General features: G+C 42.7%; 1 protein-coding gene across 3 annotated transcripts in view; it reads left to right on the top strand.

Annotated features, from left to right (window-relative positions):
• Nucleotides 1–27,669, top strand: part of TRIO (trio Rho guanine nucleotide exchange factor) — a 396,910-nt gene that overhangs the window by 142,540 nt on the left and 226,701 nt on the right. For all 3 annotated transcript variants that reach the window (XM_038770376.1, XM_038770377.1, XM_038770378.1), the window contains 3 exons: nt 2,267–2,341; nt 15,767–15,881; nt 25,851–26,043. In XM_038770376.1, the coding sequence (XP_038626304.1) occupies nt 2,267–2,341; nt 15,767–15,881; nt 25,851–26,043 (383 nt within the window). The remainder of the gene's footprint in view (nt 1–2,266; nt 2,342–15,766; nt 15,882–25,850; nt 26,044–27,669) is intronic.

The raw sequence follows: 27,669 nt of genomic DNA, 5'->3' as shown, positions 1-27,669 counted from the left end.
GCTTATGCACTAGATCCTCACTCGTTTTTCCATGGGGTCTTCTGAGTCTGTAAGAATCCTTCAAGGTGTTTCACGGGTCCGACTGCTGCTATTTTCTATTTAAAAAATATTTTTTTTCTGCCTCAATTTGTTTTCATTAAATTTGGTTGCAGGTCATTCATTTGATTTTGAGGGAACAAATGGGAAAATGGAAACTGTCTTCTGCAAAATGGTGACAGATTTCATTCAGCATTTTCTGGACACCCAAGTCTGGTCTTTAACACAAAGAGCATTGTTTAAGAGTTCATAACCTTCATCATGAGATTACCTGTGTCTTTTCCCCTTTTAAGAGTTGTGGGAACAGAATTAGCTTTCAAGTGGCATAATTTATCTCTGTTTCATTTCAGTTTTTATTCTAGTGACCTCAGAACTAGTAGATGGAGTGTTCTGTGGCTTAAGGGGAGAGATGGTAAGGAGGAAGGAAAGCTAACAGTGGAATATGTGCCCAGGTCATTAGTCTAAAATCAGTGGGCGAGTAAAGAAAGTGTTTCATTTTCCATTCTTTTTTGGGCACAATTCGTGTTTACAGAAAAATCCTATCGCTTTGAAATGCCATACTTTTTTTTGGAAGAAAGGGTTTCAAGAGTTTAATCCATTTGTACTTATTTGGAGTTTTATAAATGCTTCCAGAGGCCTCTAGGCATTGGGTGTGTGTTAGTAAAAACACAGAGTCATGGAAAAGATGAGTAAGAAGTATGCCAAAGGTGACCTGTAGAATAGGCCTCTGGCCCCAAAGGAATGTTGTTGTAGCATATTCGATTTCTGCTTGTTCAGTTGAGTATTTTAAAAAACAAAGCTCATTTAATTTAACACCCCATCTCTACCATTTTGGAATGTTCATTCTGTATTTCCTGGGAAATATTACTTGAACAAAACAGGAGTAAAGGTCTGCTGTTGCGTCGAAAGGCAAAGGGGCTACCATTCAATAAGCTTAGACTTGAATCTGTTATCACTTCAAATTTGGACTTGAGCATGTTTTTCTAAAGAACTTGACACATTTTTTGAGCCCTGGAGTCATCGATCCCTAGAACTGCCCCTTTGAAATAAAGCAGGTAGTAATTATCACCTCTGCTCAATTGAGGAGGAAACTGAAGGCTTGGGAGGGTGAGGAAGTAAATGTCCTAGAGATGAAAAGAAGAGCATCTTGGCAGAAGAACTTGGTGGATAATTCACTTTTACCTGTAGAGCTCTTCCTTTCATCAGTGTGAAGTATTTGGCAACTCCGTTGACTCTGGCCTGCTATATGACCTTGTGATGTGGGACTTCACTTAACTAATTTGTGCCTCAATTTTCTCATCGGTAAAACGGGTATAATGTCTGCTTTTCCTTACCTGTGAACTTTTGGGAAAATAATTTGCACTAATGTTCATTTTGGTATTTACAAATGTTCTGTATTGGAGAAGCAGCGTGGTTCAGTGGAAAGAGCACGGGCTGTGGGGTCAGAGGTCATGGGCTCAAATTCCGGCCCTGCCAACTGTCAGCTATGTGACTGGACAAGTCACTTAACTTCTCTGTGCCTCAGTTACCTCATCTGTAAAATGGGGATTAAAACTGTGAGCCCCCATGGGACAACCTGATCACCCTGTAACTTCCCCAGCATTTAGAACAGTGCTTTGCACATAAGTGCTTAACAAATACCATCATTATTATTATTACTGAATACTATTTAACCAAAGGTGTAAGTGATAATTTTAATCAGTGGTCTGTATTTGGGTTTGATGGTCATTCTGTCACTAACTTGGAGTTTGGGGTAATCTCCCCAGAACCTCATAGGGCAAACTTACATAGGTGGGTAGGTATGTTTACAACACCTTGTATGAGTATATAAATTCATAAATCTGTTTTTGGCTTATATTGGAATATGAAATACTGCTACTTCTCTTATGACACAGGAATTGCATTTTTGTTATAGCTCTTGGCATGTCCTGTGTTACACACATGCGCACAACCACCTCCTCTGACGCTGCACTGTACTGTATCTGGACAGACACGCACTGTCAGGAGAGCCTTCCCTAATTTATTGTAGCCAAATCGTGTAATGAAAACACACATTACAGTAGAACTGAGTGCATTTCTGTGACCTCTGTCTTATAAATTCAGCTGTTATTTTCTTAAAATCATGATATAGTTCCTTATGAGTTTCCTTCTTGGCATTTGAAAGCAAGTTTGAGGTATTAAATTTCATTCAAGTCATTGAGTAATTTTCATGTCCCTTTATATATTGCAGGCTTCCGCAAAAATGATGAAATGAAGGCTATGGATGTATTGCCAATTTTAAAGGAAAAAGTTGCGTACCTTTCAGGTAAAGTCTAACTTCCCTACTTTATTGTTCCTGCCAGCTGTATCAGTGTCACTCAAGACTGTGGAGTATATGGTTAGATCGCTTGCTGCTATAAAGTTATAGTTGACATTGTAAAGTTCCCCCTTGGAAAAATCAGAATCTATATGCAGATTTTATTTCACGCAGGGCAAGTCAAAGTCCAAATAGTTGAATTTTAGTGGACCTGTCCATTGTTTAACTACTCAGCGATGATGAAATGTTGACTCCTGTTTGCTACAGTTGCCTGTCCTATGCTCTCCTTTTCCCAGAGTGCCCTTACTTTTTCCTGAGAGAAGGAGAATAGGTTATAGCCACAGTACTTCCAGTAACTGATGAGATAGCCAGTGGCTGAGGGAACTGGGCCGAGGTGCTGTGGGTGGGTGACCTGGTGGGTGACCTAGGAGCATGGCCCTGGGAATCTGAAGGAGCTGGGTTCTAGTACCACACTGCTACTTGTCTGTTGTGTGACCTTGAGTAAGTCATTTAACTTCTCTGTGCCTCAGTTATCTCATCTGCAAAATGGGGATTAAGAGTGTGAGCCTGTGTCCAACCTGATTAACTTGTATCTACCCCAGTGCTTAGTACAGTGCCTGACACATAGTAAATGCTTAAATACTGTTATATTATTATCATTATTAGATATTAGGCATAAACCTTTGAGCATAACCTTTTTAAACCTTCCTTAGTATTATGTCTTCACTTAGGATGTGCATTGCTGATTTGGCTTCCCCATTCATTCCACTCTATGCTATTGCAGTTTTCGGGGATGACTGACATGTGCTAGTTTACCATCAATGCAATGAAATTCTCTGGAAGATGCTGAACTGCAGCAACTGACAGTGGAAATAGTTAAAGCACATGGGGCAACCGGACTCTGTTCTGGCTACATTAGCAGATCCGTTAATAATAATGATGGTATTTATTAAACACTTACTATGTGCAAAGCACTGTTCTAAGCACTGGGGAGGTTACAAGGTGATCAGGTTGTCCCACAGGGGGCTTACAGTCTTCATCCCTGTTTTACAGACGAGGGAACTGAGGCCCAGAGAAGCTAAGTGACTTGCCCAAAGTCACACAGCTGACAATTGGCGAAGCTGGGATTTGAACCCATGACTTCTGACTCCAAAGCCCATGCTCTTTCCACTGAGCCAAGCTGCTTCTCTACAGTTAAGACGTTAGAAGGTGCCACCACAAATGTATAAGTTCTCCCAATTTCTGAAAGACAGAATTGGCAAGCTTTGTTGGAATGAGCTCATTACTGTTTCAGGCTAGGGAAGAAAAGGAAAAAGATCATAAAATTAAAAACACGTAAATTCTCTGGGAAATGGGCATTATTTCTGGGAAGTCACATGGCCTGCAGCTATTTTAAACCCTGTTTGTCAGCCCCTTGGTTGTTTTGATAGCTTACCCCTTCTGACTCTCTTTTTTTTTTTCCCTCCAAATGTAGCACATTGTGACTTTCTATAAATGATTGCCAAGTGGATGGTTTCAGTAAATTAAAAAAACTAAGCAGGCAAAATGGAAGCAGCCTACTGGAAAAAGCAGGGGCTTAGGAGTCTGAAGACCTGAGTTTTAATCCCAGTTCCTCCACTTGCCTGCTCTGTGACCATGGGCAAATTGCTTAACTTCTCTGTGTCTCAACTCCCTCATCTGCAAAATTGGTGTTCTCCCTCCTCCTTAGGATGTGAGCCTCATGTGGGACCTGATTATCTTTTGTCTACCCCAGCACTTAATACAGTGTTGGCCCATAAGGAAGTGCTTAACAAATACCACAATTATTATCATTTGTTATTGTCAGGACATGTTTTCCCCACTCCTCAAGAAACTCCAGTGTTGCCCATCCATCTCTGCATCAAACAAAAATTCCTCACAATTGGCTTTAAAGCACTCAATCACCTTGTTACTCTCCTATTATAATCCAGCCCGCACACTTCACTTCTTCTAATGCTAACCTTCTCAATGTGCCTCAATTTCATCTATCTTCTGGCCGACCTCTTGCCATGTCCTGCCCCTGGCCTGGAAAGCCCTCCCTCCTCAAATTTGACAGACAATTACTCTCCCTCCTCCCCTTATTGAAGGTACATCTCATTGAAAAGGACTTCCCTGACTAAGCCCCCCTTATCTCTTATCCCACTCGCTTCTGCGTTGCCCTGGCTTGCTCCCTTTGTTCATCCCACTTCCCAGCCCCACAGCACATACGTACATATCTGAAATGTTTTTTTTTTATAAAACTGCGTGTCTCCCTCCCCTCTAGTCTGTAAGCACATTGTGGGTAGACAGTGTATCGGCTCATTGTTGTGTTGTACTCTCCAAAGTGCTTAGTACAGTGCTGTGCACACAGTGAGCACTCAGTACGGTTGAATGGATGAATGAATGAGTGAAAGTCATTCTGAGCTCTAGCAGGAATATGAGTGTTAGGAATATAAGCTCCTTGAAGTAAGTGCCTTGTAGGCAGGGAACATATCTACCAACTCTGTTGTAGTGCTTAGCACAGTGCTCTGCACAGAGTAATCAATAAATACCACTGATAGATCGATCAAGGCAGGGATTGTGCTTAGCAACTCGTATTGTACTCTTCCAAGTGCTGTGCGCAAAAGTAAGCACTCAGTAGATGCCATTAATTGGATGAGGGGGTGAGATAAATGCCATTGATTGGATGAGAAGGGTGGAATAAATGCCACTGATTAGCTGAGAGGCCACACAAACTACTAGCACATTAATCAAAGCCCAGGGCATATTCTCTGTCCTGAAGTCTCAGGATGCAGGCTCTTCCTTCATTCCTGACTGGAAACTCCATCAGTCTCATCAGGCTGCCAGCTTCTGGCCAGTAGGATAGTTGCAAGAGTCCCTAAGCCTTCAGCCTCCAGATATGGCACAGTTATTCCCTTAGTTCTAAAGCACAGTGGAGCTGAGGGTGATAGCAGCCACCAGTACCTTTTTCCTGCAACCCCCATGAGAATGTGGAGAAGGGCGGAGAGAGGCAGCAGGGGCCTGAACCTTCAGGGGCTAGAAGGCTGGTTTTTAGTATTTTACATTTTTTTTTTATTCAAGTCTTTCCAATACTACCACCTTTTCCTTCCACCTTAGACCACGTCATAATCTGGAGATCAAGTAGAGAAATTTTTACCAATCCAAGGGCAGGAATTTCAGAATAAACTATGTGTGGTTTGTTTGTGTGTTTTTTATGGTGTTATTCCTGTCTGAGTGCTTGGGTAGATACAAATCAATCAGGTCAGACACAGACCTCCTTCTGCGTGGGCTCACTGTAGAAATAGCCCCACAGTCTAAATAGGAGGGAGTGCATGTGTTGAATCTCCACTTTATCTTTGAGGAAACTGAGGCACAGAGAAGTTAAGTGAGTTGCCCAGGATCACACAACTGGCAAGTGGTGGAGCCGGGATTAGAAATCAGATCCTCTGACTCCAGGCTCATTCTCCTTCCCACTAATAATAATAATAATAATAATAATGGCATTTATTAAGCACTTACTGTGTGCAAAGCACTGTTTTAAGCACTGGGGAGGTTACAAGGTGATTAGGTTGTCCCGCAGGGTGGGCTCACAGTCTTCACCCCCATTTTACAGATGAGATATTGAGGACCAGAGAAGTGAAGTGACTTGCCCAAAGTCACACAGCTGACAATTGGCAGAGCCGGGGTTTGAACCCATGACCTCTGACTCCAAAGCCTGGGTTCTTTCCACTGAGCCACGCTGCTTTTGTTGTTTATCTTGCCAGTGTTTTTGCCTAGGTGCTGGACAAATATATATTTACATCTGTATTGCAAAAGCATAAATGTTTACATATTGAGTGGCTTTGTCAGAAATCAGTGAAGCAAGAGAAGGAAATTAGGGAAATGACCATTTGGCTATGCTGGGACAGTGAACTGGGTTGAGGGAACCAGAATAAAATTGAAAAGATACATTTTTCTATGTTTCTCAGAGAGGTAAGACCCATGAGGCTTGGGGCGGGGGGGGGGGGGGGGACGGGGTGATGGAGGGGGGGTTTGGGGGTGTGGGCGGGTCTGTGTGTTTGGGGGTGTCTATAATTGGTTTTTTTAGTTCTTCAAAGACTTTGAAACTCTTCATTTTAATGGGATTATTTGTTGCAATGTTTACAAAAGGGAGCAAATCAAGATAGAACTTTTAGAGAGCCTTTATATTACCAGATATAATGAAAACAACATATAGCATTTTCAAAATGCTGTGTTATCAGTGAGTATCTAAAAGGCCAATACCCATACTTTCAGTGGTTCTGCTGCACACTGAGAAGTGGGTAATCCACATTTGAGGTTAGAGTCTCTTTAGCTCTAAAGTATTCATTGACCAAATATTTAGAAAATGGTGTTTTTGTCCTCATTGCTTTAGTCCATTTATATTAGTGTACGTTTCAGCTTTTTAGATGAAAGGAGAAGTCAGTCTCTTGGCTGGCTAAATGTCTTAGGGAGACATGCTATTCCTTGAGATATTTGCAGTTTCACAGACAATATCAACAGTCATACATATTTAAGCTGCTATCTTGATTAACATCATTCGCCTTCTATGTTCAGGAGAGCAATTTAATGCAAGGAAAAATGTATTTTAAGTTCATTTTCATTGGAATTTTATTAACAAATAAGCGGACATCCTCAAATACTTGGAATTATGAAAATAAACACATTCCAAGAAAACTCATGTAAGGTCTGCGTGAATTATTTCAAGAAGCAATTACAGTTCTTAGTTCTGAAAGAAGTAGTACTCAAGATGTTGGAATGAATGCTGACTTTTCTTTTCAAGCCAAACACTTGTATGTTGGAATATCCTTAACGGAGATTTGTTACTAATAACAGAAAGACCTGGATTTTATAACTCCTTCCATTTGGCAACTTTAAAAAATGCTTTAAGAGAATTTGCTCATTTGCTCTGAGTTAGAAGAAAGGCAACACTCCCAGTTTATAGATGGCAAGATTGAGGCCCAAAGGTTGACAACTTACCCAGTGTTGCACAGTGAGTTAGTGCCTGAACAGTAAAAATCTGGGGAAGCTGTCGTTAGCACACTCTCATCATCTTCTGAATTCTTTGAGGAGTTTAGGGTTTGAGTAGGTGATCCTTTCTAATTAGTTTGTATTTTATTCCCATTAGCTTGATTATTTATACAACTCTTTAGAATTCTGTATTTTTTTTCAATTTTACATCTGATTATTTAACAGTTATTAACACTTATTGAACCCCTCACTCAGTGTGATGCATTCCACAAGTCACTTGGAAAGTACAGAATAAAGAAGTAATATGTCCTCTGCCCACGAGGATCTTACATTTTAATGTGGGAGTCAAACATAGACATGTACAATTAGAGCAGTTTAAATCAGTAAACTAAGCAGACATAAATGAGTGCTATGGTGGATGTAAATAAGTTTGTAAGTGCTCATGTTGACTGAAAAATATGATTCAGAGTATTGGGAAATTAAGAGGAGAAAGACAGCTCCTTTAGAATATAAACTTCTTGAGGGTAAAGGTTGTATACACACATTTAGTCTGTTTTTCTGAAGTGCTACTTCAGTGCACTGCACTAACTGGGTATTCAAAAAATTCTACTACTACTTGAAATGACAAAAATAATATAGTGAAAAATGCTCAGTAAGGCCACTAGCAATTTCTCATGAAAGGAGTGTTTCCCAAATAGATGATGATCTAGACAGTTAGATCTGCCAGTCTGATTTTATGGCTCAGTCCTATTTTGCCTTGGGCAGCAGTGAGGCTGTGAGGTGTTGAAACTCTGGTTTCCAGGATGGAACTGATTTACTAACTCAGGCAGCTTTTCAGGTTAAATACGTTCTATTAATTGGAAGAAAGTGACCATGCAATCCACATTATTATTTTTCCATAAAGACATTTTCTCCCGAATAGCGATCTTTCTCGGAGGCATTTCTGGTGGTGGTTGAAATGGTCCTAGGCCAGTGGTTTTCTCTAGAGTTTTCCCAAAGCCTTCAACCAAACAAAGAAGGATGATCCTTGGGTTTGCTTGTAATTTTCAGTTGTTTGCATAGGCTGTGTAAACTCAATTGGAGAAATTGATGCCACCGAGCTGTCAGTTCTTGATTGTTCTCTTTCTTTTTATTCTTGCTCACCTAGCTGTCACTGACCCTACAGCAAAGAGATGGTTACAAAACCAGGAAAAAGAGGGGCAGTAAATATCACAAGCCCCTAGAAATTTTTCCTGGCCAGTTTGGAGGAGTAGCCTGCCCAAGACTGCTGCTCATGGGATATAATAATAATAATAATAATAATAACAATAATTGTGTATTTAAGTGCTAACTTTATGCCAGACACTGTACTAACTGCTGGGGTAGATACAAGTTAATCAGGTTGGACACAGTCCCTGTCCCATCTGACAATTACATGCAAACACAAGGATCACCCTTCTTTGGTTGAAGCCTTTGGGAAAACCCTAGAGAAGACCATTGACCTAGGACCATTTCAAAAGCCATCAGAAATGCCTCAAAGAAAGGTCATTGTTTGGGAAAAAATGTCTTTATGGAGAAATAATAATAATAATGGCAGGAGGAAAGAGGGAACAAGATCAGGGCTGGAGATGTAGATTTGGGTATCATCCACAAAGAGGTGGTAGTTGAAGCCATGGGAGCAAATGAGTTTTCCAAGGGAGTGGTTGTAGGTGGAGAATAGAAGGGGACCCAGAACTGAACCTTGAAGGACACCCACAATTAAGGGGTAGGAGGCAGAGGAGTAGCCCACGAAAGACACTGAGAATGAGTGGCCAGAGTGATGAGAGCCAGGAGAGGACAGTGTCAGTGAAGCTGAGGTTGGATAGTTTCCAGGAGAAGGGGTTAGTCAACAGTGTCAGTCAAAGGCAGCTGAGAAGTTGAGGAGGATTAGGATGGAGTAGAGGCCGTCGGATTGGTAAGAAGGAGATGTACCCTTTGAGAGGGTGGTTTCTGTGGAGTGAAGGGGATAGAAGCCAGATTGGAGGGGCTCAAGGAGAGAATTGGAGAAGAGGAACTAGAGACAATGAGTGGAAACAACTCATTCAAGGACTTTGGAGAGGAATAGTAGGAGGGAGAAGGGGTGATAACTGGATATCTTGAGCCATGGGGTCAAGGGAGAGTGTTTTTAGCACAGGGGAGGCATGACTGTTTGAAAGCAGTGGGGAAGAAGCCACTGGAGAGTGAACAGTTGGAGATGGTTGTCAAGGGGAAGAAGGGAGAGGGCAAGTGTTTTGATATGGTGTGAAGGGATGGGGTCGGATGTGTGGGTAAGGGGGGTGGATTTTGAGAAAAGGCAGCAGATCCCCTCTTGAGATACTGCTGGGAAGAGTGGGAGAGTTGACGAAGGGGCAGGACTGGAAAGGAGCAGGGGAGGTTTTAGGGAGATCACGCCTAAATGCCATAAAAACTAGATATTCACAGTGAGCTGGGTGCTTTGCATATTATAAAACTAGGACCTCTTCTTTGGATGTATAATTCGAAGGAGGCAGATCAGATAAAAAGATGAGCATATATAAATATTGAGATGCTTTGGTGAAGGTTTTTCTTTTCCACAATTGTTTTACTCAGTGAGAAATGGAATTTTAAAAGGAAATCTGTGTGATTTAGGAACTTGATGGGATAAAGGCTGGAGGGAGTTTTTCTGAATAACAGGGACACTGAGTACTAATTCTGAAGGAATTAGAATTCCTGAGTACTAATTCTAAAGAAATCAATGATCAGCTGAGTAGAAAGATTCAGTTGCTAACTGAATCTTATATTTATTTTCAACTAAAGTGAACCCAGCTGTGAACCTCCCTTTCATCTTGTACCTCCTTTTCTTAGGTCTCTTTTTTAGGTCTATATTTATAGTTTATTGTTGAGCACCATATGGGACAGAGACTGTGTCCAACCTGATTACCTTGTATCTACCCCGGCACTTAGAACATAATAAGTGCTTAACAAGTACCAAAATTATTATTGTTATTAGTGGCAATGGGTTTGAGCACGCACTGGTTGCAGCGGACTGTCTTGGGGAAGCATCAGTCAATCAGTGGTATTTATTGAGTGCTTACTATGTCCAGAGCAATGTACTAAGTGCTTGGGAGGGTGCAAAAAACAGAATTATCAAACATGCACTCTCACATAATGAGCTTACGGTCTAGAGGAGTAGAGAGACATTCATATGAATAAGTGATTTTTATACCGCAGAAGCCTAAATGCATTCCCTGCTTACAAGGACCATGCCCCCTGAGGTATAAATATATTTCGCAGAAGCAGAATGAATAATTGAATGGGCAGTTGAACATATCTAAGCAAATACAAGTGCTGAGAATGGGTATAGATGAGGATATAAGTGCTAGAGGTACCTGTTGGATGTAGTGGTGAAATGTTCAGGCCTTCCCTGTTTCATCCCTACTCTCCCATGCACCTCCCATGCACCTTGAGAGACAAGAGGTTTCTTGCCAGATCCCCTTGGCCTCTCCTCGGCCCAATCCCTCTTGCCAGGATGGAACCATCCTATCCTCTGGGGCTGGGAAGAAAAGGCGAAGGTCAGTGGAACCCTCAGTGGAGATTCACATCACTGTGAGATTGTTAGCACAAAGGGGTATAAATAAAGTCCCTTTGTGTGAAATCTCTTCAGCACAGTCAGCTGGAGTCCTCTGTCCGTCCCCTTCAATCCCTTGGGCTTATTGGGCATGAGCAGGAGGCCTTTTTTGTCTTTCCCATGAAGTGTCTCCTTTTCTTCCAGGTTCTACCCCCCCGGAACAGTGGTCTGCAGCTCCCTGCATACTCTGTTCAGTCGAAGTCTCTTGGTGGCAGGGAAACTGCTGAAGAATCAATGGCTTAGGTTTCTTGGAAAAAGTGAAAGGATAAATAGAGGCGATTAGTGCATGTTAAACTTTGGAATCTCAGTGTCTGCTTAGCAAAATTCAAGTTTTCCTTGAGTTCTGCAAAGTAGGACACTTTTCCACCCATCCAGCAGTTGGTCCCTGGGTACACCTGGGCTGCAAAGCAGTTTAAGTTGACCTGCAGACTGGTACATATTTAGTCACACAGTGTCTGTGTTCTCAGTGTTCCCATTAAAACAGGATGGTTCTTCCTCTGTGATTCTTGTGATTTCTCTGAAGCATGAATATATTAATCTTTACAACTAAGTTGTAATGGAAGGTTAATTTTTTTGCAGTTTTTTTTTAATTTTGTGGGGGTTTTTTTTCCTATTTCTGTAATGTTGATGAATGACCTCTTGAAGGAGGGTCAGGCCCAACATGTGACTAACTAAACATGCCTCTCGCCCTCTGTGAAGAAGTTGAATGCCCTGGTCCAGTTGGCTATGAGCCCTGGATTGACTTCCACCTTCACTTATTGAAAGGCCTTTACAGGCTTGATGTTTTACAGCCCTAAAATGCAGGCAATACCATTGGCTTCCAAAAATTGGCTCCTCTTTGTGAAGAACTTTGTGTTTTCTCAGGTGGAAGCACCGCAGATTACAAAGTACGATAATTGTACCCTTCCTTTCTAGAAATGGGTCAAGAAGAAGGAAACATGTCAACATATTTCCTATGGCTGATCTACATTTAGCTTCCCAAATGGAAAATCTCATATGAGTGTAAGATGTTTGCAGCGTGGAATACAGAAGGCCTCTTCTCCGGTTACTTTTTAAAATCAATCTACTTGGTGTCTAGGGCTGCATTGAGAAGAGGGAATGCCAGGAGCCTTAAGATATGGGAATGAAAAGTCCAGGAACTCCCCCAGAGTCCAAAGTGATTACCTGATGCACCATTCATCTAGATTATGAACCTTATGTGGGACAAAGACTGGTGTAATTTGTCATATTTATATCTCTCCCAATGTGCAGCACATTGCTTGGCCAATAGTAAGTGCTTAATAAGTACCATAACTGACTTTGCTTCCCTGCAGCGCCAGGGATCTTTAAGCTGGAGACAGGCTATTTTAGCCCACCTCCTGCCCAGGATCTTGGGCTACCAGAGTGTGAAGGGCTGCCTGAATACTGCTAATGACTCTGAGGAATGTGTATAGTGGAAAGAGGTCCAGGGACAACAGGTCAGTCAACAGGACTCGGTCATCTCTCCTCACTCCCTTGCAGCCTCAGGATCCGAGTGCTGGAATTACCCACCAGGGGATATTGTCCCATTTTGCACACTGGCTATAAATTAGCCATATTTCTGGGATGCGTCCTTGATTTCATTACACTTTGGCCTAGTTTATTTTTACTTTTAGAGGAGGAGAGTAGAGCAAAGCGTGACTTCCCCAATTGGGCTCACTCTTTCCGGGATTGTACAGTTGTTTTAGTACAGTGCTCTGCACACACTATATACTAAGTAAATACCACTGCCAGATTGTACTATGGAGGAAAGTGTGTGTGCATGTGTGTGTGTGGGGGGGGGAGGGGTCCCAGCCCCCCACCTGCTACCTTATCTATCCTTGGAGCCCCATTTTTTTCCACCTAACTGTACTCATTTAAAAATCTTTTGTCAACTTCAAATGTCCAAGTCCTGAATGTTTAAATTCCATTGAAATAGATTGAATTAATTAGTTTGTTGTTTTAGCTTGCCACTTCGGAATTTGGAACTCTTGACCTCATTATGGAAATTTAGGTAAACAATACGTAAATCAGGGTGTCCCCAGAAAGACTGGAAAAGAAGCAGCTTGTCATATAGGCTATTTATTATCTGTAAAGGATTATGATTATGGTGGAAACCATTTCCTGTGCTGTTTGAAATAGGTATTGATTGAATTAGAAGTAATAACCCCAAATAATATCTGTTATGTAGCAGTGCATTTCCTGATGAATGGCATGGTAATAGCCTTGCATTTTAAAAAGTGTTATGGAATGTGAATGATTGCATTGGACACATAAGGCTACTGAGGAATTCTGATGCTACAAATGTAGAAGGAAGCATTATGTCAAGATTGTGCGGGAGCCTCGGATTTTAGATTCCTTGGTGTCTGTTGGAAATAAAATAATTTTTGCATGGATAATTAGAGGGAGGGGCTTTTGTAGAAGAAGTTTTAAGCAGAAGATTTTCAAAATTGATGCAGTGTTAGGTAGTGCTTAGATTGTATTTGGTTCAGAGTTTGTGCTCAGTCACCTTGTTTAAAGACACTATTTTTAGACAATTGCAATGACTAGTGACTAGAAGCAAGGAAACTTATGAAATACTCAGAATTATGAGTTTGATGCAGGTCTTATTAAGGATTTGGGTGTACTGCGATCCAAGGTGCAAGATTAAGAAGCCGACGGGTTAAAATTGGATGTGGGTTGCAATCTGTGAAATGCCATTTCAGTTCACTGGAGCATTTTTTTCGTGGCATAGGTATGTAGTTACTATGTGCCACACACTGTTCTAAGCAGTGGGGTAGATATAACTTAGTTCGGACACAGTCCCTGTCCCACATGGGACTTACAGTCTAAGTAGGAAGGAGAACAGGTATTGAATTCCTATTTTGCAGTCAAGGAATCCGAGGCACAGAGAAGTTGATTTGCCCTAAGTCACACAGCAGACAAGTGGTGGAGCTGGGATTAATAATGATGATATTTGTTAATACCATTGAAGCACTGTGCGAAGCACTGTTCTAAGCGCTGGGGGGATACAAGGTGATCAAGTTGTCCCATGTGGGGCTCACAGGCCTAATCCCCATTTTACAGATGAGGTAACTGAGGCACAGAGAAGTTAAGTGACTTGTCCAAAGTGACACAGCTGACAAGTGGCGGAACAGGATTCAAACCCATGACCCACATGGCTGGTCCAGGGCTTATAGAACAGTGCATGAAACATAGTAAGTGCTTAACACATACCATAATTACTGTTATTATTATGTGATGGAGGTCTCTGGGTGGTAGTTCTATGCCTCTTTGCTGATCAGGACTAGAATTCAGGAAGAGACTGCAAAGTTCGTTTAAGGAGACCTCCTCAAAGTCCCCTTGGCAAAATAAAAAAGGGTTTGTGAAGGCTTCTGTAAAGCATAGACAACTGCCAAACTTTCAGGGGGAAGTTTTATGACTTTACAAAATAGTGTATCACTTTCTAATTAGTACATTTTCATGTTGTCAGATTTTTATCCCCAACAGGTAAATTAAGTGGCTCTGACTCAGTAGTTTGTACTTTCCTTTCTTTGGGTACATCTGAAAATATTTGATTATCATCAATCTCTTAATGCCAAGATGGGCTATTGGGCCATCTTTTTTTTAAAAAAAAACTCTGTTAGCTTTAATATGCCATTTCCACTGTTATGTGAAATTCACAGGGAGCTAAGGAAATTCACTTAGCTAAAGCAAGCAGCCTTGAAATCTCAGTATTTGCTCATGACTTTCAGGTTATTATAGAGGGCCTCTGTTCCTTATTATGTAAGGAGGCCAAAGGTGAGTATAAATCATCTGGTGTTTGTCCAGCACTTTTGATTTAATAACTGGTGTTTATGTAAATCTGCACACCAGGAGGACGTTTTTATGATGAGTCTCCCTCCCACATTAGAACCAGACTAAAGCCTCATTCTGTCTCCAGATTTACATTTTTGACTTTGAGGCATAAAATTGTTGGTTTTTTGTGGTGCCCCCAGAAAAAAATGTTGGGCTATGCTATGCTGAAAATCCACCTTCCACGTTCCCTTCTGAAGTTTCCTGTCGTAAGTAAAGAGACTGAGATTTTTGTCTGTTGTCACTGTCCCCGCTAACTTGTGCAGATGTGTAGCCATCGAATGATCTCGCAGGTGCTGTGGACTGGAAATAGTAATACAGACATCCACATACCATAGCAGACAAACTAGGCAGACCCTCCGTAACTCTCCCGTGTTCCTCCTGTGCTCCTGAGCTAAGTATTTGCAGTAATAACGGAAGTTGATCTCTCCCAAGAGCACTGGCCTGCCCCACCTTCCAACTTGTATTTCCGTCCCTTACAAACCATCCCTCCCCTCCCGCCCCAGTCCCAGCCCAACTAGTTCTTCCCACAGAACTGCTCAGTGGAAATAATAAAAAGAAACACCATTGACTGTTGTTTCACGGGAGCTTGGAAGGAAAGGTGAGTGTTTGGCTGGTTGCTCAAGGTGAGTTGGTTTTGTGTGGAGGAGATATTCTTTGACTGTGAAACTTCTCTAAGGTAAATATAACATGTTGAAAAGACACTGCCTTTAACAACCACAAGGTTAGGTGAGGGACCCACTGACATTTCTCTCTTGATGAGCTGCCAAGAGATTAGCAATAGGTTTGGCATGCCTAGAAGGAAGCAAGAGAAGTTGGGTGTTGGCTTTCCTGCACCTTGCTACCTATTTTGTTGAATTAAAATTGTTTTTTGAGGTGCTTCTTCTAGTTCTGTTAGGTGATATGGAGATATTGACTTTTGTAAAAATTCCTGGGACAGAATCTTCTTGGTTTCCGAAGTTGCCATTGCCTTTTCTGTATTTTCTAAGGGAACTGTGATGTTTGTTTTTCAGGGGGCAGAGATAAACGTGGCGGACCTATTCTAACGTTTCCAGCTCGTAGCAATCATGATAGAATACGACAAGAGGATCTTAGGAGACTCATTTCATACCTAGCCTGTATTCCTAGGTAAGTCTGAAACTTTTCACCAGTTAATGAGAAACAAAGAGAGCTCATTAAAGTGTAAATCCCACGAGGCCAGGGACCTCCACCTTTATTGTACTTTACTCTCCCAAGCACCTACTAGAGTTCTTAGCCAATATAGCCAGTACTAGGTGCACCGTAAATGCCACTGAATGACGAGTCTTATATTTGTTACTGAACCTGAAGACTTCTACACTCTATGCTTAGTCCTTGTCCCCAAAATGTTAATAACTTAGCAGTATCAACCACAAAAGTGGCTCCTAGCAAGGTTCAAATTTCTTGCCCTTCTTGTGGAGTTGGGTTCATCGATCCCTTTCAGCATCACTTAGGGACAGGCAGAAATGAAGATGTCCATTTCCTGGTGAAATCCTGAACCCTGGAGAAAGTAGATTGTTCCTCAGACAACCAGAAGGCACAAGAAACTAGCATAAGTTGACCATTAGACCATTGCAGCAGAAAGAGCAAGAACTTGGCGATTCGTGGTCTGAGTAACAATAAAGTGTATCTTTGCTTCTGTTCTACTGGCCCAAACACTTAATACAGTGCTTTATATTCAGTAAGTGCTCAATAAATGCCATGATGATGATGAAGGGGTGCTGACACAGCATCACTTCCAGCTCCCCAGAGTTCCCACTGTGGCTGCCAGGCCTGGAAGCTATACGCAAGCCAACAGAGATGGGAACTCTCTGTCGTTGCAGTGGCTGTACTTGCCTGCAGCCCTAAACTCAGTCCTGCTGCTGTTGCTTGGCTTCAAGGTGGGGAGGGGATGTGTGTTTGTGTGTTTGTGTATGCCTTTGAGAATCTGTGGGTTTGATGGGTGACACCTCTGGATGTGTCTCCTCCTGTTTCTCTAAGCTATGGCTGACTTAAAGTAGTAATAATAATAATAGTATTTGTTAAGCGCTTTCAATGTGCCAGGCACTGTACTAAGTAAACAGGAATGGTAACAGTCCCTGTCCCATATGAGGCTCACAATTTCAATCCCCGTTTTCCAGATGAAGGAAAAGAGGCCCAGAAAAGTGAGGTGACTTGCCCAAGGTCGCACAACAGCCAAGAGGCAGAACCAGGATTAGAACCCATGATCTTCTGACTTTTCTACCTTCTCCCCATTTTTATTGCTCTCCCTCCTCCCCATTCCCCCATGGCTCAGCCTAATGACTGCATTCCATACTGAGTTCTGGAAAATCTGGTCACTTTAGTCCAAATGTGTGCTTGAACTAAAACTCCCACTAATCAGTTTACTAAACTTTAGGAAAAAACAAAGCAATAACAATATTAACAACCGGTGATACTAAAAAAACCCACTGCTACAAGTAGCCAAAAGGAGGTAGTATTCCAGAGTCGCTGCCCAAGCAAGTCCTGCGTGTCCCCTTCTCAGTGGGATCTGAGTCTCTTGCCCCAGAGAAACATTAAGACGACAGAGAAAAAGGAGGTTTTAGAATAAGGAGGTTCTACAATGCTTGGAATCCTTTGAAAACATGACTTTTTCACAGAGAAAAGTTGTCTTATTTCCCTAACATATTTAATTCCCTAAATTTTCTACATTTCCCCGAGAATGTAGAAAATGGTGGTTGCTTCCTCCTTTGGAAAATTTAGAGCAGTCCTAGAAATCTTATGTAAAACATTTTCCCCTTCAAAAAACTTGTGCCCCTAAATTTTTACCTGCTCCTTTCCACTCTTCAGTTGATTTTTTTTATATATTACCTGCTCATATTCCACCAGGTAAATGTAGTGTGTGTATGCTTGCACACATGCACACACACATCATTCATTTGTGCACACAGACAAGAAATATACAACTGGGTTAGGAGAGGGAAAGTTAAATTCTAAACTGTATGAAAGCAGAGGTTGAATCTAAGCATCTTTTTACCCTACCTGATAAGGAAGATGACTTGAATGGACAATGGGTCTGACCCAGTAAGACACTGTTTTATGTTCTTATTCTTCTCAACTATGGACCCTCAGAAAGAGTGAAGAGCAGTATAGAGGAGCGGCTCAAACATTTCCCCATGGGCAGTGACAGTAGGCTGGACACACAGAGCCTATTTGGTTGTCCACATGGCCATCAGCCATTCTGCAGGACAGGTCACCCAAGTGAATTTCCACAACTGCTGCAGCAAAGACAGCTGGGCCATTTCAGAGCTGGCCTTCGCTAACTTCCCTGAATTGATAGGAGCTCCTAAATAAGCCACTCAGCCCTAGCCAATCAGGTGAGCAAGTTATTGAGGTTGTACCAGCGTGGCTCAGTGGACAGATCACAGGCTTTGGAGTCAGAGGTCAGGGGTTCGATTCCTGGCTCCACCAATTGTCAGCTGTGTGACTTTGAGCAAGTCACTTAATGTCTCTGTGCCTCAGTTACCTCATCTGTAAAATGAAGATTAAGACTGTGAGCCCCATGTGGGACAACCTGATCACCTTGTAACCTCCCCAGCATGTAGAACAGTGCTTTGCACATAGTAAGATTTAATAAATGCCATTATTATTATTATTATTACCAGCCAGCCAGCATAGGAGTTGGCTGGAGATTCCACAACTGGTGCAGAACTCTGTGGGTCCTCAATTGCAGTGAAAAATGCCAGAGGTCCACGGTGTCTTATGGAATAGGCCTAGATGGGGTGTGAACTCCCTTTCCGGTGTAAATGGTGGGTGCAGACCACTCATGTCTGAATTCCTTGATTTCAGTAGACCTCGTTAACCCTATGATTCATGGGTGTGCTACCGGAACATTGGGAAGCTTCCTGGCTACCCCAGGTCCTCACCTGAAAAGGCTTGTGACCAGTTGGCTGTACTTTTGGGACTTCTGGTGATCAGGCAATGCCTCTTTGATGTGGTCCAGTTCCTCATGAGACCATGAAGAGATAGGCTATATCTGCTATATAGGAAGGCCACTAAATAAAATAGAGTCCATGTGCAGGAGAAAACTGGGCCGAGAGGAGATGTTGCTGCTCCCCTTAAATTCTCCCCATCTTCAGGGCAAGTGGAGACCTGTGGACAGTGAGCCACTGGAGTATCTGATGAATTAGTGGTCAGTGCTCCCTAAGCCACACATATGTTGAGGTGATGGTGGCCATTAGGTGAATTTTTGCCCGGAAACTACGCTTGTTGTGAGAATGATACCTACTGATTACGTGCATAGACATGCAAAGTGGGTCCTCTGGTAGCTATACATCAATGCTGTTTAATTGGTGATTTGGGCCCTGCTTGAGCAGCTGAAGAGTCTGGGAAGGAGCCGCACAATAAGAGCTGTTCAAATACCATTTGCATCGCTTGGAAAGAAACTGGGCGGGAACGAGTTGATTGCTGAAGGAGGTGAGCATTTAAACCTGTGGCCCATGGCAAGGCACTTGGCAGGCGTGGGGCAGTGCTCAGATCCATCATCCCCCCAAAGTAGTTCCCGCTGAACAGCCTGGAATTTTTCAGAATGTCATCTAATTCACCTCCGGCTAAAGTGCCAGGGCTTTGAAGTTTTGTGTGCAGAATGTGTAAACTCCACTAGTCGAATGTTGGGCCATAAGAGAGTTTATCTTAATGTGATGAAGACTAATGCTCAAAGTGCAGTCTACCATAGTACACCTAATAAAACAAATACAATGGATTGCTGCAGGCTTTACGACCTCATTTATTTGCTGGATGCATGCAGAATGTATTAATGCAGAGTGGGTTTCCGCAGGACCTTTAGCGAGTTACATTTAAAGTGCATCTTGGAATCAGGAGCATTTTCTGAATTAGACACAGCTGGTTCTTATTCTTATGGAACCTTGGAGTTTCTATTTGAATGAGAATGATGTAGTATTTTAAACCCCATAAAGCTCATTGGGTTTTCAAACATTTGACTTCCATGAGATTGGGTATTGCCAGCACATTGCGTCTAAATAGCCTATACATTTTCTGAATGGGACTAATAATCCGATGTTTCAATTTAAGATACCACTGGTCACAGCGTGAAAGCTTTGTAGAAATGGAGGGACATGATATCGTTAGGATTGAGGGTACGCGTATCCTATCCTACTTTGACTACTGCATCAGCCTCTTTGTTGATCTCCCTGCCTCCTGTCTCTCCCTACTGTAGTCCATACTTCACTCTGCTGCCCTGGTCATTTTTCTAAAAATATAACTCAGTCCATGTCTCCCTGCTCCTCGAACATCCAGTGTTGCCCATCCACTAAATCAATCAATCAATCAATCAATCAATCAATCGTATTTATTGAGCGCTTACTATGTGCAGAGCACTGTACTAAGCGCTTGGGAAGTACAAATTGGCATCACATAGAGACAGTCCCTACCCGATAGTGGGCTCACAGTCTAAAAGGGGGAGACAGAGAACAGAACCAAACATACCAACAAAATAAAATAAGTAGGATAGAAATGTACAAGTAAAATAAATAAATAAATAAATAAACAGAGTAATAAATATGTACAACCATATATACATATATACAGGTGCTGTGGGGAGGGGAAGGCGGTAAGGCGGGGGGATGGAGAGGGGGACGAGGGGGAGAGGAAAGAAGGGGCTCAATTTGGGAAGGCCTCCTGGAGGAGGTGAGCTCTCAGCAGGGCCTTGAAGGGAGGAAGAGAGCTAGCTTGGCGGATGGGCAGAGGGAGGGCATTCCAGGCCCGGGGGATGACGTGGGCCGGGGGTCGATGGCGGGACAGGCGAGAGCGAGGTACAGTGAGGAGATTAGTGGTGGAGGAGCGGAGGGTGCGGGCTGGGCAGTAGAAGGAGAGAAGGGAGGTGAGGTAGGAGGGGGCGAGGTGATGGAGAGCCTTGAAGCCCAGGGTGAGGAGTTTCTGCCTGATGCGCAGATTGATCGGTAGCCATTGGAGGTTTTTGAGGAGGGGAGTGATATGTCCAGAGCGTTTCTGGACAAAGATAATCCGGGCAGCAGCATGAAGTATGGATTGAAGTGGAGAGAGACACGAGGATGGGAGATCAGAGAGAAGGCTAGTGCAGTAGTCCAGACGGGATAGGATGAGAGCTTGAATTAGCAGGGTAGCGGTTTGGATGGAGAGGAAAGGGCGGATCTTGGCAATGTTGCGGAGCTGAGACCGGCAGGTTTTGGTGACGGCTTGGATGTGAGGGGTGAATGAGAGAGCGGAGTCGAGGATGACACCAAGGTTGCGGGCTTGTGAGACGGGAAGGATGGTAGTGCCGTCAACAGAGATGGGAAGGTCAGGGAGAGGACAAGGTTTGGGAGGGAAGACAAGGAGCTCAGTCTTCGACATGTTGAGCTTTAGGTGGCGGGCGGACATCCAGATGGAGATGTCCTGAAGGCAGGAGGAGATGCGAGCCTGGAGGGAGGGGGAGAGAGCAGGGGCAGAGATGTAGATCTGGGTGTCATCAGCGTAGAGGTGATAGTTGAAGCCGTGGGAGCGAATGAGGTCACCAAGGGAGTGAGTGTAGATTGAGACCAGAAGGGGACCAAGCACTGAACCTTGGGGAACTCCCACAGTAAGAGGATGGGAGGGGGAGGAGGAGCCTGCAAAAGAGACTGAGAAAGAACGACCGGAGAGATAAGAGGAGAACCAGGAGAGGATGGAGTCTGTGAAGCCAAGGTCAGATAACGTGTTGAGGAGAAGGGGGTGGTCCACAGTGTCAAAGGCAGCTGAGAGGTCGAGGAGGATTAGGACAGAGTATGAGCCGTTGGATTTGGCAAGCAGGAGGTCATTGGTGACCTTTGAGAGCGCAGTTTCCGTGGAATGAAGGGGACGGAAGCCAGACTGGAGGGGGTCGAGGAGAGAGTTGTTGTTGAGGAATTCTAGGCAGCGCGTGTAGACAACTCGTTCAAGGAGTTTGGAAAGGAATGGTAGGAGGGATATGGGACGATAACTAGAAGGTGAGGTGGGGTCAAGAGAGGGTTTTTTTAGGATGGGAGAGACATGGGCATGTTTGAAGGCAGAGGGGAAGGAACCAGTGGAGAGTGAGCGGTTGAAGATGGAAGTTAAGGAGGGGAGAAGGGATGGAGCGAGAGATTTCATAAGATGAGAGGGAATCGTGTCCCCTCCAGTCTTGCCTCACTGATTTCCTACCCAATATGCTCACTTTGTTCCTGTAATGCCAATTTACCTCGATCTGGTCTATCTCGTTGCCTACCCCTTGCCAATGTCCTGTCTCTGGCCTGGAACTTCCTTCCTATGTGTAGCTGATAGACCATCATTCTCTCTCCCTTCAAAGACATATTAAAATCACTTCTCCAAGTCACCTTCCCCGACTGAGCCCTCATTTCCCCTTATCTCCTTTCCTTACAGTGTCACCCTTGAACTTGCATTGTACCCTTTCTTCACCCCAACCTCAGCCCCACAGTGTTTATGTACATGTCTGTAATTTATTTTAATGTCTGTCTCCTCCTCTAGATAGTAAACTCATTGTGGGCAGGGAACATGGCTATCAACTCTGTTATATTGTACTCTCCCAAGCACGTAGCACAGTGCTCTGCACACAGTAAGCACTCAATAAATATGAGAGAATGAATAAAAGAGATTCATGATTTAGGGAACTTTGATGGAAACAAAAGAATTATAAAAGTATTGCAAGTCTTTGGGGACAAAGTATTGCCAAGAATCCATGTGTATCTTGTATAGCATAGCCTGCTCCCAGGAGTCTAGATAGCCATCAGACTGGCTCCACAACCCCAGAGAACATGGTGATTCCCAAGTAACCCCTCCTGTCACTGATATCCGAGGGTGAAAGTGGCAGGTGAACTTTCCAGTTGTGAAAGCCCACCATATTCTCACCATGGCAGGACTTGATGTAAATGGGCTTGCTGTTTTGATTGTGTAGTCAATATGAGGCAGGAAGCTGAAAATTGATTTTGTAGATGTGACCAAAAAAAATCTTAATTTACTTATGGCATTTTATTAGGAAAGAGATTCTACCAGTTTTTCAGGTTGATCACCTGAGTTACAGAGATCATATCATCATCATCAAAGGATTTTTTTTATTGAGCTGCAGTAATGATTACTACTTTAATGGTAGTCATTAAGCATTTACATTGTATAGAGTATTGTACTAGGCACTGGGAAAAAATACATAACTGAAAATTAGACGTGGTCTCTGGCCCTTAAAAGGCTCACAGTCTGCAAATAAGGAAGGTGGGGGTGACAGACAATAAACAATAAAAATGCAAAAACACAAAAGACAAGAATAAGGACACATACAACAAGAGGGTTATGGTATTGTGGCTAGAAGGATCAGCGTTCTGGGCTCCTCTACACTCAAAGAATTCTAGTGAGTGTGAAACACTGTGCTACTACTAATAATAATGGTGGTATTTTTTATATGTTCCAAGCTCTATTCTAAGCACTGGGATGGATTCAGGGTAATCAGGTTGTTCCAAGTGGGGCTCACAGTCTTAATCTCCATTTTACAAATGAGGTAACTGAGGCATAGAGAAGTTAAGTGACTTGCCCAAACTCACACAACTGACAAGTGATAGAGACGGGATTAGAACCCATGACCTCTGACTCCCAAGTCCATGCTCTTTCCACTATGCCACACTGCTTCTCTGTACCAAGTACAAAGTACTAAGTACTTGGAAAGTAAAATAGAAGGAAGACACATGTTTCCCTGCCCCCAGGAAGCCTAAACTTTAATGGGAGAGGCGGGCAGGCAGACAGACAAAATTATTTATAAACAGTGAAAAGGAAATATTCTGTATTAGGAAAGAGCATAAATTTGTCACAGTAAAGAGGCTGAATACCTAGTCCAATATTCAGATAAATGTACATATCCAAATGTACCGAATGTACACATGAACATACATTCCAAGGATAGTGATAAAGCATTTATACTTTAGTGCTGAGGGTAATCTTGAGGTGACAGGTAACTCTCTAGGATTGTAGTTATTCAATGATTACAACTGAGTGAAAATCTAAAATTTTCACATGGCATTCACAGAGTGCCCTGCATTCATTACCTGGTGAAAGACCTGGCTCCTTCTCTTATTAGACCACACAGGCTATTGGAATGAGTAGACTGCATAACGTTGAGGATTAAATTGAGGTGTTTCATAGCTGCAGTGCTGCTTGGAAACCAGAACGAAAACCTGCTGTGAATAATAATAATAATAATAATGGTATTTGTTAAGCGCTTACTATGTGCAAAGCACTGTTCTAAGCACTGGGAAGGTTACAAGGTGATCAGGTTGTCCCACGCGGGGCTCACAGTTTTAATCCCCATTTTCCAGATGAGGGAACTGAGGCACAGAGAAGTTAAGTGACTTGCCCAAAGTCACACAGCTGGTGGAGCCGGGATTTGAACCCATGACCTCTGACTCCAAAGCCATTGCTCTTTCCACTGAGCCATGCTGCTTCTCAAACAGCACCTGAGTTTAATGAGTGGAGCCATGTAACATTTTGAAGGACATTTCAGGTCTTACAGTACTGTCCTTCGATTCTCAGAGAAGCAGTGTGGCTCAGTGGAAAGAGCACAGGCTTGGGAGCCAGAGGTCATGGGTTCTAATTCCGGCTCCGCCACTTGTCAGCTGTGTGACTTTGGGCATGTCACTTAACTTCTCTGGGCCTCAGTTACCTCATCTGTAAAATGGGGACTAAAACTGTGAGCACCATGTGGGACAACCTGATCACCTTGTATCCCCCCCAGCGCTTAGAACAGTGCTTCGCACATAGTAAGCGCTTAACAAATGCCATCATTATTATTATTAATTAGGACTTGCACAGCATGGTTTACTGCATACGGTGGTGAGGATGACCATGTGTGGTTCCTTCTGGGTGTATCTAGGCCTTTTAAGAAAGGGTGGGCAAATATTCAGGATCATTAAGAGAGGAAAGGTAGGAGAGATCTCTTCCTTTCTTCAGACTTCTTGATTATTTGTGGCATTAAGTCTTAGCAAAGGTTTGGAATGAGAGGTGTGGTCAAGGGAGAAAGTGGAGTATGTTGCCACCTTGTACTTCCCAAGCGCTTAGTACAGTGTTCTGCACACAGTAAGCGCTCAATAAATACGATTGATTGATTGATTGGAGTAAATCATAAAGAAGATGGTAAAAGAGCATAGTCTTTCTTTGTAAAGGGGAAATCCTGAAACAAAGAGGGACAGCTGGGAAATTATTTTTCGTCAATTGTTTTTATTTTTTCCAGTTAGAGACCTTTTACCAGAATTGTTAATCCAGGGAAGCGATTGACGTGGAATTTCACAGTCATTTAATAGCTGTCATTAGCTGTGTTCTTGAAAAACCTCGAGTTAAGGGAAAATTCACTTATACCATTGATTGGAGCAAGGGAAAGGCTCCCCAACCTATTTTCAGTCAGTCAATGAGTGGATAGTCTTCCAACTTTCATCCCAGCACTTTTAAGTCAACTGTGCACTAGTTTAGGCACAACCAGCTGTAACACTTCTATACTCACCCGATTGCTGCAGAAACTTCTGGGCGTAGTGGAAAGAACACAGGCCTGGGAGTCGGGGGGTCTGGGTTCTAATTCCGGCTTCACCACATACCTGCTTGTGGAACCAAGGGCAAGTCACTTAACTTCTCTGTGCCTCAGTTTCCTCATATGCAAATTGGGGACTCAGTAACTGTTCTCCCTCTTACTTCGACTGTTAAATCCCATGTGGGATGTGGTTATTTTCTATCAGCTCTATCAGTGCTTGACACATAGGAAGCAGCTCACAAATGCCACAGTTTGGTTTTACTTAAGTTCTTTTTTCTGCCTATCTATAAATTATTTTCACCTCTGTCCCTGCATAAAGATTGTAAGCTGCTTGAGGGCAGGGATGATGTCTACTGACTCTATTGTATTTGCCCAAGAGCTCCTTACTATGTATCGTAAGTTCTTAAGAAATGCTACTGATTGATTGATTGAAGATACACCAACTAGATAATCAGAGATTATGCATTTTCTGGAGTGTCCTTGAGCTTTGTACAGCCAGATTGAAATGTGAACATATCACTGGTCAGGCTTGCACATTTTCAATTTTTTAATTTTTTTTTCCCCTACAGCGAAGAGGTCTGCAAACGAGGATTCACCGTGATCGTGGATATGCGGGGATCTAAGTGGGACTCCATCAAGCCTCTGTTGAAGATTTTGCAGGAGTCCTTTCCCTGTTGTATTCATGTTGCACTGATAATCAAGCCAGACAACTTCTGGCAGAAGCAGAGGACGAACTTTGGCAGTTCTAAATTTGAATTTGAGGTAACTAAGCTTTCTTGTGTGGGCTTGGGAATAACCGTTTTTGATATTCTGTCAGGAGTTTTCTACACATAGTTCTTTTCATTTAAGTGATGGTGACAAGATGGGCATGTTATTTGGCATTGCTCAAAAAATGAATGGAAACTACTGATCTTGTTCTTTCTGTTTTGTATATCTATCAAAGAAGTGATAGAAGTTTTGATACACCCAAATAAGCAGGGTTATTGAAAAAGAAACCTGTTAACTTCGTGCTGAGGAGACAAAAATCTTTCTCATATATAATGGCAAAAGGAGTTTGAGATCGAGGGTTGCTGACTCACTACTGAGGAGAGAAGTCTGCTTTTTCATTGGTATTTGTTAAGCATTTCTCTAAGTGCTGGGATAGGTACAAGTAAGCAGGCTGGACCCAGTTTCTATCCTGCATGGGGCTCTCAGTCTAAGTGAGAGGGAGAAAAGATATTGAATCTCCATTTTACAGTTGAGGAAACTGAGGCACAGAGAAATTAAGAGAGGACAGATCCTCACATAGTTAAGAAAATAAAGTAAAAAGTACTAGTTTAATGTGCTGGAGTGCATTTGGTTCACAAGCCTAATGGACTGTAAACTCCTCTTCTAGTCTGTAACCTCCTTGCGGGCAGGGAACATGTCTAGAAGCAGCATGGTTTAGGGAATAGAGCACAGGCCTGGGAATCTGGTCATGCGTTCAAATCCTGACTCTGCCACTTGTCTGCTGTGTGACCTTGGGCAAGTCATCTCACTCTGTGCCTCAGTTACCTCATTTGTAAAATGAGGATTAAGACTATGATTTGCCAACCAATTTGCTTGTCTCCACCCTAGTACATAGTACAGTGCCTAGCACATAGTAAGCATTTAACAAATAACATAATAATTATTAGTACTCTCTCAAGTGCTTAGTACAGTATTCTGCACCATAGTAAGCACTCAAAAAATATGATTAATTGGTTTAAACATCAACAGGGGATTGTTAGTTTGGTTCTTGCTTTGCACATAGTAAGCACTTAGCACATGCTATTATTATTATTCTAAGTATGGGATTACATAAGAGTAGATGTTTTAAGGTATTGTGGGCTAGATTATGTGGGGGACAAGGCATATTTTCTCCTTATTATCACCTCGTTAAGCTACTGGACTCTGACAAAGGATAGTTTCCAGGGTTTTAGCATGGGTGGTTTAATGAGGTGATAATGGGGAGGAAATATTCTTACCCATTTTGAGCCTGGTTTGCCTCAGATTGTTTAGTACTTGAACATTTCTCTTATGTAACCATCTTTGCTCTATAGGCCTTTACTGTACTGCCTTGACATTGTGTGTGTGTGTGTGTGTGTGTGTGTGTGTGTGTGTGTGTGTGTGTGTGCGCGCGCGCCCACTTTTTACTAATTTGGGGGGAAAAATATGTTAGTCATTGACTTTTCCATCTTGTGAATGTGATTATGATTTGGAATTAATTTAGGGTTGGGCATTTCAGCCTGACATGCCCAGGAGGAAGGTATTCAGACAGTCAGCTGTTGCCACTTCCCAGACATTATGTGATTAATCGTCCCACTTAACTGAAAAGGCTCTTTGGACAACAGATTCCTGGATATTAATGGTTTTCACAGAGAGAGGAGT

Source organism: Tachyglossus aculeatus, chromosome X3 (assembly GCF_015852505.1).
Source record: "Tachyglossus aculeatus isolate mTacAcu1 chromosome X3, mTacAcu1.pri, whole genome shotgun sequence".
Taxonomy (NCBI): domain Eukaryota; kingdom Metazoa; phylum Chordata; class Mammalia; order Monotremata; family Tachyglossidae; genus Tachyglossus; species Tachyglossus aculeatus.
The sequence above is the reverse complement of the archived record's forward strand: the minus strand, read 5'-3'. Positions and strand labels throughout refer to the sequence as shown.